Here is a 19,294-nt window from a genome sequence, read left to right as displayed (position 1 = left end):
CCTTAGACTCGGAAGAACAGTTTGGAAAAAGAACAAAAATTGCATGTTCTGATAGTATAGTCAGGGTTAGGGTGATCACAGATGATGACCTTGACCTCACATGCATAAAATACATCTTCAGTAATCATGTTATACAACACAATCAAAGAGGGGTTTTTTGGGAAAAGACACTGTGAGTTTAGCATCTCGTTTATATTTAAGGAAAGCAGTTCCATTCAGCTGAATAAAGCACAAATGGGACTAGAATCAAAATCAACATTCAACTGACTTTAAAGGCAAGAATCTGTGTTGTTTAACACAGCGACAAGAGCAAACGAAGGACAAAAACAGTGAAGAAGACCTGTGAGCCTAAGTGGAACCAGACATTTGTCTACAGTCACGTCCATCGCAGGGATTTCCGAAACCACATGCTGGAGCTGACCGTGTGGGACCAACCCAGGTCTCCAGAGGAGGACAGCATCTTTCTGGGAGAGGTAGCACACACATCCACATACACACATGCTGGGTATTCATATCTTGTGGGGACATCTAATTGACATAATGCTTTCCCTAGCCCCTTACCCTAACCCTAACCATCAAAAACGAATGCCTAACCCTAACCTTTAAACATCTAACTTCTTTATAAAGCACATATTTACTGCGTGGTTGATGACTTGAACAGGTCCTGGTGGAGCTAGAGACGGCCTTACTGGATGACAAGCCTCACTGGTATCCCCTCCAAACTCATGATGTCTCATCCATACCACTGCCCCAGCCCTCCCCATACCTGCCCCGACGACACATAGACGCCCCTGGCAAGAAATTGCAGCGTAAGTCTGTCAAGATCTCGTGTCGTGTGCAACATGACATGCATAAGCTATTTCATATATTTCTGCTTGTAAGTGTACGCATCCTGTCCATAAGCAAAGTTTAACATGCATGTCTATGTAAATGTCTGCTTTCACTCCATTTCCCTCATACTGCATTTGATGTGTGCATCCATATATATGTGTGTGTGGTGTGTGTACACATCTGTGGGTATCTTTGTGTGTGTGTGTGTGTCTATTACTGTTTAGGTTCTCAGCGTGTAACAGAGGCTGAATTTGATGAGGGTACAGCAGTAGTATCTAAAGGTGGGTTGGGACTGTTTCTTAGTTTTACTTGCAGGTTTTCTGCAGCTTGCACTTCTGTTCTTGGTGTTATTTGTAACTATAGCTTTTAAAAAATGAGAGCTGCTGAAGAGTGGTTACATTTAGACTTGGTTCGTAATCCAGAAGTTATTTGGTTAAAAAGTGATAACTTGAGATTTAAAATGACCCCAAAACTTCTTAGATTGCACCAGATGTTGTTGTTGTTGTTGGGTTTTTTTTAATTATCCATTAATAGGGACCGATTGTGGTCATTTCACAATAAGTCCAATGTGGATAGTAGGTGCAGTAGTACTTTAGTAGTGTACAAAGATAACTGCATATTTGTGTACTTTACCAAATCTGTCAGATTTACAGTTTAAAATAATCTTCATTTATCTTATACTTGTATTTGGTACAGTCCCTCAGCCTATTTTATGTCTAAAATAAGCGGTTTTAGCTTCCAGTGCAAACCCTTAAAACCAGCTTACTGGCTGCTAAACAGAAAAATCATGTGGTGAGGTGAGTGGGGCTTTTTTGTGGGGCCTGTGTGCTTGAAAGGCCCATACTGGAGATAACTATGATTCCCCTGAGAGGTCAAATGCAAGTTAAGAAAAAAAACAGCAGAGTAGTTGAACACAGGGGAAACAGAAAAAGAAAATGCTGCAAAAGCTTGCAAAAAAAATTCAAACAAAACAGAAGTGTTTTGTTTAAAAGATGCATGTGTGTACTGTGAGATCATCCACAGGTTTATAACATTCTGTTTTGAAGCCATGGGCTTAGCGTTTTTACCATCACCACACTGATTTCCAGAAAAGTGTTGTGACAAGGAAGGGGTCTCAGTCATTGGCTAACGACAATCAGTCATTCACACGTCATTAGCCAATGACCATACCCTGTATATTGTTCTATGGTGAAACAAAGTATGAACAAGAGTTACAAAATAAATCATATTTTTTTATTTATGACTAAAAATTATTTACTGAGCACATAAACTCATCAGGAAAGTGTTTAGTTAGAAGGCTGTTTTCCCACAGCCTTCTGTAGGAATAAAGTGTTTTTACAACCACAGCTGGCCTTGGTGTATTGGCCTTCAGAAGGCAGGCAAAGGCACATATTGCCTTTTTTATTCGAATTCGGAGGCTACATCCATTTTAAACTTGCAAGTAATGTAATTTAATAGGCTATTAGCAAAATTTTTAAAAATTATAAGTATTTTAACATAAGATTTTTAAGGTAACATGCTACTGGCATATAAGTAAATTGCATGTGGAATAAAGCTAAACTTACATTCTGTGAGGCTAGCAGACATGAACATAATTATAGAGAGGAATGCATCTAACAGGTTACTGACATTAAGTGAATCATCCATGTTGTGAGGGCTATGAGCATGAATTCTTGTGTTTTTTATACCCTCTCTGGGTATAAAAATGTAACTTAAACTAGCTAGGCCTGCAGTGTTTTGCTAAAACACAGATGCGTATGTTAAATTGTTGTTTTTATTTTATCTATATCAGTGTATATAGTGAGAATGCAAAAACTTCTGTACATAAACACCAAATGAATAAAAAATTACATATATTTCTTTCTTCTTGTTCATTGCAAGCTACATATTCATGTAATAAGACAAATCAATTAAAGGCAGTGTTAGCATCATTGTTTGATTAACAGGTATTTACAGACATGCATGACAACGCATTCCAGTGACCATAAAATACCACCGAAATAAAAGGCTTTTTGCTAAATTTAATAACAGTCAACCTCATGTATACAGATTTATTCCAAAAGCTATACAGATGTAATCCTGGTACCCTACACGGTTTATTTAATAAGTTTCATCCAGACTGATTAATGCATCGAGGAAGAGTTAAGGAACAGACATACATACACTATGATCACTCTGGTGAGAATGTGTTGTGAGGGTAGCAGACATTAGCTTAGTTATAAACAAATGCTGTAAGGTAGCAGAAAATGAACATGAATTTAATTATCATATATGAGGTAGTAAGCCAGTATCATGAATTCCTTTGTATTTTTAGTGCTAATGGGTAGAAGGCTAATAGCATGTTGTAAGGGTAATAGACATTAGCTTAGTTCAGAACTTAGCAGGTGACTAGAATGAAATTAAATGTACATGGTATAAAAACAGTAAACTGTTAACAGATTTAGTCACAGATGTTATGATTTAATATGATTTTTTTTTTCTTTATAAGTGGAAACAGTTCAGAAGTTGATCATTTCTCTGTCTTGTAGGCAAATAATAAATGTAATTCGGCCTGACTGTAGCTAATGTATGGCTTTGGTATAAATTTTTGGCATGCAGATATGGTGGTGGATAAGGAACAATGCAGATTAAAAAAAGATACTGTAGAGAAATAAATTTCACTCTAATTCATCCTGGCTATATTGGCTATATGTTCCACTACTGATCTTGACTAGCAGCCATATTTTAAAGCCATTAGCACATTTTTGCAACTTCAAGGCCCACGCATCTTCCCATGTATGCATAATGACAGTCATTGTATATCATTAATGTTTGCCAGGATCATATGGGAAACCTTAGAGTTAACAAACCCATTTTAGTAATATTATTCACTCAACGAGAGACTGTATATGGATTATATAGTACTACTTAATACCGTTCCTTTCTTATGAATTTAACAGACTGATAAAGTTTTTGTCAGTATTAAAGTATAGACTCTGAATTGCACTTACTTTGCTATGATCTTGTTTATGTACGTGTGCATGTGTGCTGCCATTTCTCCATAGCAGCAGATGGACGTGGCAGGGAGAGGCAGCGGGAGCCCACATCTACCCTGGAGGTGCCTGAGCAGCAGAGGACCCCCACCCATCACATACGTTCTCGTTCAGTCTCCCCTCATCGAGAGGAGCAGGGGCGCATCCGGTCGCGGCCACCCAATGTCCCCCCCCAGAGGTGAGGGTTGAGTAAGGCAGGATTTTACTCCCCCTTATTTTCCCAAATGGTTATATTTTAGCCATAAATTGTCTTGAACGCCACTGCCCTGGACTGATTGCTGAGTCCTGTGAAAGAGCTCTGTCGATTCATGTCTGACGATGATTACTTAAAAAAGACCGATATCGGCCTAGGGAGAGGATAGTGAATGCATGGAAGAGGCAAAACTAAGATTCAGGAAAAACAGACAGGACATGAGCGTTTGTGGAAGCCAGCAAACTGAGTCCATCTACTAATGAAATGTCTGTCTGGCTCAGAACATGCAGTGCTGCCAGCTCTGCTTTTAGTGACTGAGCTAAATGAAGCCGAGCAGCAGTGTGCCGCAATACCACCTGACCACTAACCTCACAAGTCAGTCTCTCATTTATCCGTCCATCCATCCATTTATTTATTTACATTTCCTTCAGGAGCCTGGATGATGAGCTTTCTCACGGTCGCCGTTCTCGTTCTCCGTCCCGCTACTACGACGCTGGTAGAGGTCGCCATCAAGGGGAAGGGTATCTGGACGACAGGTGCGTGCCTGTGTTTGGTCACCACTTGTAGTGTAAATGTCATCAGAGTTGCTTTATGTTGTACGAGGCCCTAGTTTTTTGTGCAAATCCGCATCCGCTGAAAAAGTGTGCACAGAGTGTGAGTGCTTGTATCAGTGTTGCCAAGTCTAATTTTGTTTACTGGTCTCTATTTTTTTAGATTTAAATAGTTGCTGCTTTTTGTCTGTTTTTGTTTTGTTTCTTGAAAAGCGTTTGATGCCGTAGCTATCTGTTTGATCTGAGTTTCATGTTGCACGAGGTGACCTCAGACCGCAGTGTTTAGGTTGAAAGCTCTCGGTTGCAAAACTGAATTTCTGAATCTGTGTGACTGTGTGGAACCAGCCAAAGCTCTCTTTCCTGTTCACTCTCTTCTCCCCTCTGCTCTTCTGGGTTTTTTTTAACTGTTGTTGATTTCCTCATATGTCATCCATCCCCATGGTTACCACAGTGAGGTCTTCACGATCCACCAATCAATGCGAGGCAAAAGTGCTGAGTGCCTGCACACCAGGTAAACTGGCCAATCGTGACATGTTTACATGTTGGTTGTGGATGAGGTGTGTTTTTGTCAGATTGTCTCTAATTGCAGTCTGTCGCTCAAGACTGTTTGGGAAAAGATTTAAGAGTGAAACAAATATGCCTCTGAAATCAAGGTAAAAAAAATCCTGTGTAATGTAAAATGTATACAAAAAAAGAAATGCCATGCAAACTTTGACTTCCCAGCATTACAAAAGAGAACTGAGTTATATCAGACCTTACACAGACACATTAGTTGGTTTTAATCCGTTCATTAAATGTATTAACTGTAAGAAAAACACAATGTGTCATCTCTAAATAACGAGACAAAAAGGAGGCCAGTGAGCTGAAATCCTGTGGTAATCGAGCTGTACTGCTGCCTCAGATCCACAAGAGGACACTACAGGACCATGCTTGGTTTCAGACTTTACTGCTTTTCAAGAATCAGTCCAACAGTACAGTTTGCAGGGGCTAGACTTAAAACTAAATGTTGCTCAGTGTTCACCTGCTTTCATACATCTAAATGATGAATATGCACCAATTCTGTCTCTGACTGAAACAATTTAGGGCACTTTTTGCATGATGCTCCAATATCTTTATTTAGTCTGAAGGCTTTTGGGTCATTCCATGGAAACTGTACTGGTCCTCCTGTTTCTGGTCAAAGCCAAACAATGAATTTTATGTTTCATAGCATATTTTAAAACCTGCAATAATACAAGATTTGAAAGCTCAGAAACTCGTCAAATATCTTTTTTATTAATACACTCGTTTGTCAGTTAGTTAGCTTGGCCCAGTCACAGGAATACAGCCAACACTATAGCCTGAGACGAGGTAGAATCAATTGGATAGAAAAATTCAAAATAATGTGTCTGAATTTCTCTATGTGGTCAAAGTTAACACCAGTATGCACACATATACACATATACAGTGCTGTTTGTAAGCCTATGTAAACCTGCATGGCTCTACGTGAAAAATTTAAATGAATTCAAAACATGAATAATATTATTTCATCCAAAAATACTTCTTTTTCACACTTGATTGCTACATTTCTCATTAAGAGACAAGTGTTGGTGCTGCTTAAACAAAATACAAAATAGTTATTACATATATTACATGAGACACAGGAGACATTTTTGGATTTAGTGTGTTTGGTCACTGGAAACTATATTTCTGGGGTTTTGTTTTTCCCTTTAAATGTTAGGAACCCAAACGTGACAGTTTTCATGTAATGACTCTTACTGATTATTATTTATATTTTTAAGTTCACGTGTAGTGTAATGACTCTCACATTGCCATTTGAGCACACAGCCAAAGAGGTAAGTTACACTATATCTACCTTTGTTAGAGGTATATACAACCGTAGTTGTGTTAGTGTCTAAACCTAGGACACTTTTTGTACTTTTTATACACACAGAAGTGTTTGAGGGAAGGAGGGTGTAAAGTGTTAAGTTTGTCTGTAGAGAAGAGATCTGGCTGCTGCTGACTGTACGCTCTTAATGCAGAGATAATGTGCTTACTTATGCTTTAACACCCTAAAATCTTAGCCAGTGATTTTTGCAATGACCACAATATCTAGAAACATGTTGATAAATAAATCTAATTAATTAACAAATCAAAAATCAATGAAATCACTGGATAAGATACCACTTCTTTCCCCCTTTGTATCTTTCTGTTGTCCATGCACACCTATACACTTTTTTTCTGCTCTTCCTCCTTTTCCTTCCTGCTTCCTTTCCTGCTTGTGTCTGCTGCATGCATGCTAACATCAGGAGACCTACTAGGCACAATAACACACTGCCACCTAAGATGCCACTTTTGTTCAGCGGTTTCCACAAACAGGCAAATAGGTAAGTCTTCAGTTACGGGTTCAATATGGTTCAAATGGAGAAAGTGTCCAAATCTGAAGGGACTTTCCCTGTGTCGTATTCCTATTCTCATGCCGCTTTTAGAAAACTTGCATTTTACCAAGGTAGATCATAGACTGTATGTAAAAGACTGACCTGCCCAGAGTTGTCACCTGTTGTTGGTGAATCCTCAAGCTGAACATTTTGCTTTTTGTTTTTTAAATAAATAAAGTTATCCCTCTAAGGGGGACCGTAATAAAAAAAAATGCCCAATAAATATTAATTGCATTATATAGTACTTCAGATGTTTATTTGAGCCCATAAGGTTTTCAGAAGGATCTTTACTTGAATGTGTTTGCTCATTTCCCCATATGTTTCTTTTCAAAAGGACATCAGGTGTCTCCCCCTGCTGGCCATTTAAAAGAATGCAGTATCTCTTATCAGCACACAATACCAAAGGGGCAACAGCACAGGGAACAATTTGCTCGTCACCTGCAGCTTTGTTGCAGACATTTAATCGCTTGAGGACAATCCAGGCTTTAGTTGCCTTAGTAACGCTATATTGTATTTAATATGCACTCACATTCCAGCCAACAGCATCCTTCTTGGTATTTCATACAATCACTTGCCTTGAAGTTGAGAAAGTTCAAGCATATCAGTCCTTGTTGCTTCCTGCATGGATGTCTTCTTCAGGAGCATCCACAAAAGTTATTACATGAGTACATTCTATTATTCATCTTTTTGTTTTCATAAATTCATTTGGCTCACATTCTGAAATTGATTCACCATCAACAGCTTTTATTGTAAATGACCTCTTGCAGAACTCACACTTTAGCGATCACTGATCTAATGCAGTTTTTGGATAACTGGATAAACAACCAGAAGAGCTTCAGTATAATGTTATGTAGCATAACATTCACGGTCATTAAGGCGTTAATAAAAGTTTCTATCATTTTACTGTTTATTAACAGCAGTTATTAAAGGGTTTCTGCAGAACCTTTACTTGTGTGAACTTGATTACAAAAAATGGTGCCTACTTTTTGTCTGCTGTCATAACTTGAGCACTCCTAGCCAAGAGCGACAGAGAACAAGTATGACTGTGAGATTGAAAAAAGACAACAAACTAATCGACTCAGATGACATTTTCATTGTCAGAAATGTTCTTTGAGGTGCTATTAGATGTTGCTCTTGCTCTTCGCGCTCCATTTGAAGCATACTGAAGCCATCAGGCAATTTGTAGTACCAGTGTCAACTTATATTGGATTGGTTAACGGTTCAGTCCTTCCATCACAGCAGGGGCTTCTGATTAGTTTCCAACCTGTTTTCTTTCATTTCTTTAGTTTCGTTAACAAACGCTTCCACTTTTTGAAATTTCCATTTCATCATTAGCTCCACACTGCTTGCATATTAAATAAGTAACTCTGTAGTGAGACTGAAAATGGTCATGGCGACATGCCGCTCCACCACACATCTGTGGTCTAATGATGAGGTGACACATCGGTAAGGCACACACACACATTGATGATGGCTGATGGTTAACATGGATTTTTAAGTGTTCTGCGTTGGGAAAAGTGCAGAGATCGATCAGTCTAGTTTTGGCAGTAACAGCTAGAAGACACATTTTCCTCCATACTCCATCTCCATGTCAACCATTACAATGTACAGACACTCCCATCCTGACACCAGCTGGGTCAGTCATGGTTTAATTTCTTAGAACAACATTATGATTTAGGAAATCTAACCAGACTTTCTTTTAAAAGACTTTTTCTGTTTGTCCATTGTTTTTCTCTTTGTGTCTGTTTTTGTCCTCCCACCCTGTCTCCTCTCCATCTCCTCCTCCTCTTCCTCCATTGGATGGCATGTTGTGCTGTGGTGCCTCTAGTGATCTGCAGCCTTCTCTGGACAGGGTTAGGAGCGCTAGTGCCAACTGTCTGGCTCCAAACAATCATGCCCCCTCACCAGAGACTGAAAGGTACCAGCCTCTGTACCCAACCCCCTTCCTGTAGTCCTCCTGCACTTCAGCTTTCCCTGGTCTTTGTAGTTCCTTCACCTCTGAATGATCCTACACTAGCCTGATATCCTCCTCACCCCACCTACACCACTATTATGCACCACTCTACTATTCCAGCAAATCCCCTTTGTTACCTCTGTCCTCAAGGTTGTGCATGAAGGTGTTGTGATTTTCGCTCATTTCAACAGTCTCATTGGCAAGCAGCATTCTGAGTATTCGGGTCAGTTTAAAGACAACTCCATAACCAGCTATCAGACAAAGGAATCAGTTTACCTTACTTGTACCTTACAGTTTTTGATTTGTCACTTCCTTGAAATTATTCCCAACATTAGACGGTCGAAAGGATGTACTACGAAGCAAGATCAGTTGTTTAGCAAAAATAAGTGTAAATGATGCAGTTTTACTAATTCTAAGAGACACGATAAGTAAACCTCTTGAGCCCATAGACTGTATATAAGTTATGGACGTAGTCACTGTGATGTCACCTGTTGGTTAGTGAAATCCCTTTGTAAAACCTCAGGCGAAGCATTAATCAAAGGTAGACCCACCCTGCAAGCAAAGATAAAAAAAGCCTGGTTCTTCTGAACTTGCTTCGTAGTAGACCGTCTTTTCAGTTAGTTTTGTCTTTTTAATGCTTAATACAAAAGTCCTGTTGGCATTTGTCCATTTACTTCAGAGTCACTGTGTTGTTCATGTTGTTCCTTCTGGTTGTAAAGTGATAACATAACTGCACTGTAAACAATGGGATTCACATATACGTGTATCACTTTTTAATGCAGAAACAAATGCCCAAACAATGATCTTTGCTGTCCATGAAAATGAGAAGAAAAGCTAAAGCTAAAAGAAAAATATAGACTTGCGTTTAAGTGTCTAGAAACACAACACAAAATAAAGCTAATGTGGAATGTGAAAATGGGGAAACATTTGCTAACAAATTTGCCATATTCAGTTTATAAGGTGATAGCGTGCTAATATTGTGTTTACAGCCTGTTCTGTTACTCCCAGGTAGTCAAAATGTACCCATAGCAATGGCAAGCAAAAACAACTTTTTATTGTGTGCTTTCCTGACACTGGAAAAGCATGAATCTCTTGAATTTTTAATGACTTGCTAATTTGGTCCTATGGGTGATGTATTTTGTATGTGTACGCATAGAAAATCTTTGTCCCATTCCCTGCCCCGAAGACGTCCGGCAAGTCCAAGGATTCTTATTCAACATGCTTCCCCTGAAGATGACAGGTACCCTTTTGTGGACCATTCTCACCCAATTGCTTCTTGTTGGAGCTTGACTTGTGCCTTAAAATCTCACGCCATTATGACCCAAACACAAAAGTTTGCCGAGTTTCTTTCTTTTTCTTTTCTTTTCTTTTCCTTTCTTTCTTTCTTTCTTTCTTTCTTTCTTTCTTTCTTTCTTTCTTTTTTTCTTTCTTTTTTTTTTTTACAGTAGTTTTAGTAAGAAACACATTTTTGTCAAACCCTATTGGGTTGAGGCAAATGCCAAGCTCTTTTTGCCAGATTGTTATATTTCTATGAAGGGCTAGTAGTGATTTTACAATTTAACCTTTTCAACTTTCCAACTCTTCAGCTCTCCACAATTCAAGTTTGGCAAGTGACTTTATCTTGTATCATATAAAACAAGTGTAATTAAACTAATTTTAGTGCAAAATATAGCGCAAACTAGCCTAAACTCAGTACATGGGGTAATAACTAGCCTGACTTTGTCCTAATTATACAATAAATAACAAATGCCAACTGATTAGTGAGCTTTAGAGGTTTGGGTGGATAAGGTTTAGATCCTTAGTAAAGGGGAAGTCTGGACATGACTTTATCTACTTCCAAAATTAAAAACAGGAAAAAGTTTTAAAGATTTCAAAACATTGGCAACACTTGTAGCATGTAGTACAACTTTATTGCTAGAGCAATAGGTTTTGGCTTTCAAATTTCATGAGGTCATCATAAATCAATTACAAAGGATATTTTAGGTAACATTTATGAAAATATATCACCAGCAGTAATACTTTGGTTGGACTTTGCCAGACTAGCTTTTTCGTTAATCTAAGACTGTATGCTAGGCTACGCTAAAACCTTCTAGTTGTAGTTGCACATCAATCAGACAAGAATATACACAAGAAATATAGGTTTATTGCTATTGACTTACCTTTTACTTTGACTACATTTCTATTTGGACAAATACAAGATAAAATCACAATCTATTATCACTTTTGGCAATTTAGCCTTTCTGCTGCAAACTTTAGTAATAGATGAGCTGATCACAGTGAATACGATCTACAAAGTAGAACTTGTCCCAATGAAAAAAACGTCCTGTAGGCATATACAAGTTTGATTTTTTTGTTTAACTTTGTCACTCACATTGTGTAAAGGGTTATTTGTGTGGCTTTTAGTGTGTGGGTTGTGTTTTTCTGGCTTGCCCTTTGATGCAAAGAGTGGTAGCAGCAGTTTTTGGTCGTGATTGTTGTTGCTGTATCTTTGTTTAGTTGACTTTCTGTTCTTTGTGATTTTTAGTATCAGGTTTGTGCTCGTTTGAAGTTAAGGTAGTTTGTACTGGCTCTGGTGTGAAATCCTGCCCAAATGCATTTGCTTCCCACAGTCTCTCCGAGTTACATTTTTGTTTTAGGAATTTGCATCCGCAGCTTCTGTGTGCTTTCCTTCTCCTCTTAGTCTTTGAGAAGTCTCTTTTTGAAGGCGTATTGCTCATTAGTGGTATAAAATTCATGCAATCCACAATTCACATCATAAGTGTGATCGTGTGTGTGTGTGTGTGTGTGTGTCTGTGTGGGTGTGTTTGTGTTTGTGTTTGTGCGTGGGGCGGTGCATGGATCATCCTTGTCATCTTCATGTCCGTGAATGGAGAATATGGATGCTACTTCCGTCTCAAGAGAGTTTAATTCACCTCAGTACAAAGAAGAGGTACACACACATTTATGAACACAAACACGCACGCACACACACACACACACACACACACACACACACACACACACAGGCACACTTACAGATGAAGCATGACTGTATAACACCCCTTATTCCTATCATCATCATACCATCCATCACAGGATTCCTCCTATTTCCTGTTTTACAGATCATAAACTTATAAGGCCAGTGACTGCTCCAGACAGAGTCAGGCCCTTCTAAATTGAAATGATTTATCCACCATCATGCTCTCTTCCATCCCCTCATTCACCCATCCATCCATCTTTTTTTGTTCTGTGGTGTATTGTCCTCTTTACTCATCCACCATTCTCCAGGAAGCCTCGGACCCTGGAAACACCTGAAAGTCACACTCTTGGCAGGAAGCTCTTTGACAGTGGCAGGTAAGGCGTGTGCTGCACGCTCAGCATATTTCAGGTGGCTTGTTTACACACAAAGCTTGTTAGATGCATTCACCAGCTGGCAAGAAGCTGTGTTTTAGTACTTGGAAGCAGATAGTAGTTGTGAAAGTTATAAATAAGTCCACGTATTTTTTGAGGCCCTTAATGCTTAGCCACAGTTAGACACAACCACTGTGAAATCTAGCATGGATTTCTAAAATTTCAAAGTCATAATGCTAGCACCTTGGCTGCTACTGTGTTTCGCTGCTAGAGCCAGAAGGTGGCACATTTGCATCATATATATCTGCTAATTAGAGCTAAGTAAGCAGACTAATAAAGTAGCATTAATGGATTGTACCAGACAGCAGGTGATATTATTTGTCATATAATTATACTAAAAATATCCCAAAAAGCACCAATAGCACAAACAAGATGAAGAGAACCAGGTCACTGACACAAATGACACTAGTCCGATTGAGTAAAGTTGCCTGTATCAGCATTTTAATATGAGAGTCTGTGGAGATTGTAGGACATGCAAGGAACCACTGCAGGAACAGCAGTTTTGACAGTTTGATTTTCAGTTCAAGGGGTTGCCACTGTCTAATTTCAAGCACAAGCTAATTAGTGAGTTTAATTTCAGTTATCACTTGGGGTCCTTTTTCATTGGCTGTTTCTGTCTTGTCGTGGTCAGAAAGAGCCTGTAAGTGCACATTGATTTCAGTGGAGATGAATGTATCTGCTGATCTGCAGTGACAGTGTAGTACATCATCGTGCAATAAATGATAGAGATATGGAGCATAGTGTCAGTACATGTTTCCCAAGGGCTCCATGTGGTCCTTGTAGATATTCTGATACAAATGTTATGTGTCACACCAGGAATTTATGTTGCTGGTTTTACCACATATGTTTTGCAGGGCTTTATTTTTTAGACAGTGCTACACAAGTGTTAGATTCTTCCACTGCATGTATACCATAGAGATGTCCCTTTGTTTAGGCTACTAAAGACTTTCAGTTAAGTAGTAGGAAAAATCTTTGTGTTTTTTATATGATGAATAATTGCTACTATTAGCATCTCCAAAGTGAAAGTGCTAAAATGCTTATAAAAAAGGAAATTAGGTTTTGTGTTTAATATTTTCTTAAAAATAGGAGCTGCTGATAATACATGATAATGTGTAAAAATGCCAGTTATTAACACTGAGTAGAGTACCCAGGGGTCAGGGCTTCATTAGGCACATGGAAATATGCACTGAATCAAAGCCTTAATTGCACACCCAGCTAAACATATTTAAAAAATAATGTAAACACTTTTTCATTATAAGAACATCTGCGTTATACATTACCCTCTGTAATGTTTATATAGACACCAACATTAAAACCACCCTGTAAAATTTTATGACACCTTGGGAGAGATCTGTAGGGACATGGAGTCTGCCCCTACAGTTGTTCTGTTGCACTGGGATGCTGGCATCAAATCCTTTGGTTTGCTTCTTTATTACTTCCTGTTGATGCTTTGCCAGATTTGTCAGAGGTCTCTTCCTGTTAAAAGGGAGTTCTTTCTTCTCATAATCAACAATCAAGTGCTTTCTCATAGAGGGTTGTCTCATCATTGGGGTGCTCTAATATAAATGTTATAGGATGTTCACCTTACAATATAAAGCGTAATGAGATGGCTGCGGTTGTAAACTGTAACACCTGAAATCAGTGTGTTACTTGTTTTGCCTGGTTTTAATGTTGGGACTGAATCTGAAATTGCTGTTGTCTTCCATCAAGATCCATTAATATATTTTGGTCCAGCTGGTCCAGTGTGCAGTCTACTACCATAAAGCTAGCTGACATATGCTGGTTAGCGCTATCTGAGGGACATGCAATCATTTGCGACTTCAGACTGCGAACACATAAGCATAAAACTATTAATAGTCCTCATTGTGTTTGGAGACATGGTTAAGAGTGTATAAATTGCTTTCGTGCCAAATTTTTTCATGCTTTTCTCATGAAGTTTGTATTGTTAAAATGTTAATTAAATTTAAACTAATGTTACTCATAAGAAAACGACTCTGCTTAGGTTTGCCTTCATTTAACATTATTTCTTGTATATTTTATGTATTCTTCCTTTCCCCGCATTTTTCCCATTCGTCAACCCCATTTCTGTCCCTGCATGCTGCTTCTTACACACTGTATTGCTGAGGCTCTGGGATTTTATGGCTCTCGTGTGTATGCACACCAGAAACAAGTCCACCTCCATTTAAATGGGCTCCAGGGGAAAGAAAGCCCCACTGTGTCCCCTTGGTAAGGGGATTCCCCTTAAATCAGCCTTCCTCTAACTCATTTAACCAGAGGCAGAGTCTTGTTTGCTCACTGTAGAGACTCGTGGAGAGGAAAGACACAGGGCTGCTGCTGCATCCTTCTGTCAGCATTTGTATGTGTTTTTGGTGAAATGTCTTTGCCGCATCTCATCGGATGCTGCTGCTGTTTGTGTAGTTGTTGTATATGTGTTGTGTGGACTCTGCAGTCATTGTTTGTATGTGTAATTTCTGAGTGGATGTGGAAATTTGTGGTAAGTGTTCATATTTCAACATTTTAATACTCAGACAATGAATAAGCTTCATTTAACAGTAATTTTATCAATGACCAGGAATGGGTGAGCTAAGGGTGCCTCTGATTGACAAACCCGGTAGAGGTGCGTATTGTATTGATACCAACGCTGGTATTGGTATCAGAACGATACTTTGTTTCTAACTTTGTTTCTACTTTGTTTCTAACCTCTAAATTCAGCATATAGCCCAATAAATTGTGTTAAATGTGTTCAATCATTCCATTTACATACCAGGTCTCCTAAAATCCAAGTTATAAAACTTAAAAACCTGAAGGTGTCAAGAAGACTTGACACTAGGATGAAACCATAGACTCATCAAGAAAATGTTTAGATTGAGTGAAAAGGCGGCCAATTGTCAAAAGAGACTTTTACTCAGCCAGACTTTTTCGCAATCAGAGATGTCGCCCCCTGCTGGCCATTAGAAATAATGCTGGTTTATAGGCACTTGTACATTTGTGTCACTTCCCAGATCCAAAAGCTGCAAACCACTTCTTTGCAGTCTATAATTCAAATAAAATGACAAAATGTCATGAATAACCCTTGTTCTTAGTGGTCCAGTGGAAAGGAGCCCCAACTTTGAAGATTTCTAGTAGGAGAGGGAATATGTGTTATGTGAGAATGGATGTGTCGAATGGATGGATGTGTACAGTCGTTGTGGGATTTGTGCTTGAAGGCTTTCACTTTCTCAGTGCGTTGTTTCACTGTTTAAATCTTGATTTGCTTCTCTTACTGGCAACAGAGTCCCTCACTGTGAACCCCAAACAAGCCTCACTTTGCTTCACTCTGTGAATATGATGTTTGATCGAAATGTTGCTGCTGCTGTCTTGTTTCCAACATCGATGTTCTTCCTATAGCTTCTGTCGTCATGTCTTTGTTTTGCAACCTTATGTTAAGTGATACTCGCCTAACGTCAAGAAATGTGAAATTGCAGCAGGTTCATCCGGTGTTGAGTACTTGTCAACATTTTGTTCACTGTATGAATGGGATGACGTGAAGACATGTCAAATTCCACCAGCGAATGGCACTCTCGACTGCAAACGTGATGACTTTAATATCGTTTTCCCTTCTTCCCATACTCACACTTTTCATCCTTCCTTTGTATTCACACTTCTTCTCTCCACCATGTCTCCCCTTCCCCTCTCCCTTCTGTTTTCTGCTTTCCGTCATGTTGTTTTGTGTTAGGGGACACCTCCAAAGTGGTGGGTCTCTTTCCTCCTCGGTGACGTCCTCATCAACTCGCAGAGTGAGGCAACTCCCACAGCTTCCCCCCAAGAGCAGCACTGTAGAACAAGGTACAAATAAAGGTTGATCCACATAGGGTTCACTTTTGTGCAGTGTCCGATTAAGTACTAGTTTATCAAGTTTCTTTTCTTCACCATGCAGCCCTGGTAGCAGAGGAGCGTGTCCGTCAGCTCCAGATGAGGGTTCATTCCAATCGGGTCTCAGCTCCAGCCACCTCCAGCCAACAGGACCTGGACCGAGCGCTCAAGAATAAACGAGAGGTAGCCTGACCGTTCGCTTTAAAACAAGCTCGTCTGGAGAGTGGAGGAGGACAATAAAGGTTCCAGCCAGACAGAAAGAATGAACCATAATGCTGCTCAAGTGCATCGCAGCGAATTACATTGACTGTCTGAGAAAGTAATAAATTACAGTACGGTAATGGTGAAGACCACTCCATAAAATGAATCATTTCCAAATGGGCAGCCACTCAAGACCTGAGTTAACGCTTGGAATCTTGAAATGTATAATCCATACCGGCTGCTTTCTCTATTTTTTTTCCCTTAGAAAAGATAGCTTAATATTGATATTGTGACATTTAAAAATATGTATATGCCAGTAGTTTAACTTCTTCTTTTTGCCTGTGTGATGCATTACAGAAGGCTAATCAGAAAATAAAGGCTGTTTTAATATAGCAGACAAAACAAACACAACATTTAGGTGGAAGGTGATTAGAGCTTGGATGCATCTAAGCATCTAAAAACATTAGCAGCAGCTGGAGTTCCCAGTGTACAGTAGCCTCGTCCCACCTAACAACTCAGATTGCCGGTTGCCCTGCAATTTGTCATCCTCCTATATGGCAATGCACGAGTGTCTGGCTGCTTAATGAAGTAAATGTTCAGGTGGAAAGTTGGAAGCAGATTACTTCCTCATTGACTGCAACCACTAACAGACAAACTCTGTCACTGTACAGGCTTGCATGGACTTTAAAAAGATTTAAAAGAGGGGCATGGCTAAGGTGATGTCACCCACTGATCCCAAGTAGCACATCTGACTGGTAAACCAAGGGAGACATATGGTAGCAACCAGTAGGTTTGTGCTGCTTGATCCTCCCTTTTCACTCTAATGAGTACTATGATTTACAAAACAACCAGCTTAAAACTAGTGATTGAGACCATAAACATGTCAGGAAAGAGTTTCCTGAGGCCATGAAAAATGGAGTGAAATGTGTTCTTTCCCTTTAGCTGTCCATACAAGAAGACTTCTTTATGAAAACCTCAGAGTTGCCCTCTCCTGGTCATTAGAAAGATTGCAGTTATTCCTCTTCAAACTCACTTTTCAGACCAAAAGATGCATCATGATGCACAGTCTATATGGAAAACAACTTTTAGTTTAGCAGTTAACATATTATGGTGAATGGCTGAGGTACTTTAATGCACATGCAACTATCTGTAGCAACTCACTTTAATATTTTCTTTAATCCTTCTAAGATGACTGTGCTATTATTGATCCGTTTACTAGCTGGCAGTCAAGAGCTCTCACCACTTTCAGTGTTATAAAGCGTGCGTGTGAGCTGTAGCCAAAGAGCAGCAGTTTTATTTTTCCTGGTAATTGATTAAGACAATAGATATGGTTCAAGTTTTAGATTTTTAATAGCTTGTACGCCAAATGTAATGTTGTAAAATCCCTTTCTGTAACTAACAGCAGTTTTCTATCAACCAGCGTGTAGTGCTATCAGCAAATGCACCAATCAGGATGCAGCAGCAGAGTGCTAGCATTTTATAGTGAAAGTAGGCTTCCATATAAGGACATAGATAAGTGTTCTTGTTGTTTTATATTAAATTTATTCATATTGATTGAGTTTGTCAAAACTAAAATAAATGTCAGTTTTGTTTTGGGGTTTTTTCCCAGAAGAAAGTGTAAAAATTGACAAGCGTAAATAATTATTTAAATTTAGCTTCATTCATTTAGTCATTGAGGATGATTGCAGGTGATTACAATCCATCTATTGCTTGTGTATTGTTACAGCTTTAAACCTGGAGCATGTGATTGGTGTCGAGTCACCATGGCAATGGCTTGACAATTACTTGCTTCATTTTCACAGCAGTTTTCTAAAATATCTGTTTTATGATGTGTGGTTCATGCAGCTCTATAAGGACCAGAGGAGGAGTAGTGAAAATGTTTCCCATAAGTCCTCAGACAGTGATGTCAGCGACGTCTCAGCCATCTCTCGAACCAGCAGTGCCTCTCGCATCAGTAGCACCAGCTACATGTCCATCCAGTCAGAGAGACCCCGGGGACGCTTCAGGTACACACACACACACACACACACTCTCATTTAAACATTTTGAAATAGGGTATCACAACATGTGTAATCATTTATAATGTCACCATCAGCCGAGCCATGCGCGCATCGGGTCGCCACATGATGAAGAGCACCAGCATCAGTGGCGAGATCTACGGCATGGAGCACGCTGACGGCAGCCAGTCAGACACGGCACTCGGGAGCCTGGGGAGCGGGATCAAGAAGCGGCGCTCGAGCCTGAGCCAGCGTGTTGTCGCCATCCTGCCGTCCAGAAGGAGTCGAAGTACCTCGCAGCTCAGCCAGACAGGTCAGACAACAGACTGACCAAGTGTCCAAGAAAAACGACGTGGAAAGATTTGTCCAAAAGGAAAAGCTTTTGAATGTTGTTTTTTTTTCTGTCTTTCTGTGTTGTGAGTCTGTTAACTTTCAAAAATGACCAAAATACATCTCCACATTACAAAAATGAACTCTGAAAGAATGTTAACAGTTTTCACTTAAAAATTCAATTTTACTCAAGAACTCATCAAGAAAAGTTAACTTACTAATAGGCTACCTTTTTGCAGAATTTTGCTAAATATTTCACCCCCAGACGACAGCGGTGTACTGGTGGGTGTACTGGAAGGTTTTTTGGTTTTCTTAACTTTTTGCCGTGCCCCAGCTTTCCTCGAGAGGCTTTGTCTTTCCCCAGGCATTACTGTAAACGAGAACAGACTCTTAATAATGGACCTGGTTACAATGACAATGACTTACAATGAATTGCTGCACCATCTTTTGGTGCACATTGCACAAAAGTATGGCTTAGCCCTAGTTTAATTTTAGTTGATATCGCTTCAATACACAATTCAAGGACTTTAGGGACACATTTATAACATT

At 39.3% G+C, this 19,294-nt stretch overlaps 1 protein-coding gene across 8 annotated transcripts in view; it reads left to right on the top strand.

Moving 5' to 3' along the window:
* The window catches only part of LOC116321318 (regulating synaptic membrane exocytosis protein 1-like), a 116,471-nt gene that overhangs the window by 88,125 nt on the left and 9,052 nt on the right, over positions 1-19,294 (top strand). For 3 of the 8 annotated variants that reach the window (XM_039621957.1, XM_039621956.1, XM_039621961.1), the window contains 14 exons: positions 302-473; positions 662-809; positions 1,056-1,112; positions 3,876-4,041; positions 4,488-4,592; positions 5,059-5,118; positions 8,850-8,939; positions 10,132-10,215; positions 11,848-11,904; positions 12,243-12,308; positions 16,081-16,190; positions 16,282-16,400; positions 18,264-18,424; positions 18,514-18,728. In XM_039621957.1, the coding sequence (XP_039477891.1) occupies positions 302-473; positions 662-809; positions 1,056-1,112; positions 3,876-4,041; positions 4,488-4,592; positions 5,059-5,118; positions 8,850-8,939; positions 10,132-10,215; positions 11,848-11,904; positions 12,243-12,308; positions 16,081-16,190; positions 16,282-16,400; positions 18,264-18,424; positions 18,514-18,728 (1,610 nt within the window). The remainder of the gene's footprint in view (positions 1-301; positions 474-661; positions 810-1,055; positions 1,113-3,875; positions 4,042-4,487; positions 4,593-5,058; positions 5,119-8,849; positions 8,940-10,131; positions 10,216-11,847; positions 11,905-12,242; positions 12,309-16,080; positions 16,191-16,281; positions 16,401-18,263; positions 18,425-18,513; positions 18,729-19,294) is intronic. The other 5 variants (XM_039621958.1, XM_039621960.1, XM_039621959.1 and 2 more) reach the window with 5 other exon arrangements.

Source organism: Oreochromis aureus, linkage group 13 (assembly GCF_013358895.1).
Source record: "Oreochromis aureus strain Israel breed Guangdong linkage group 13, ZZ_aureus, whole genome shotgun sequence".
NCBI classification, from domain to species: Eukaryota; Metazoa; Chordata; class Actinopteri; order Cichliformes; family Cichlidae; genus Oreochromis; species Oreochromis aureus.
This window is presented reverse-complemented; position numbering and strand designations above follow the sequence as displayed.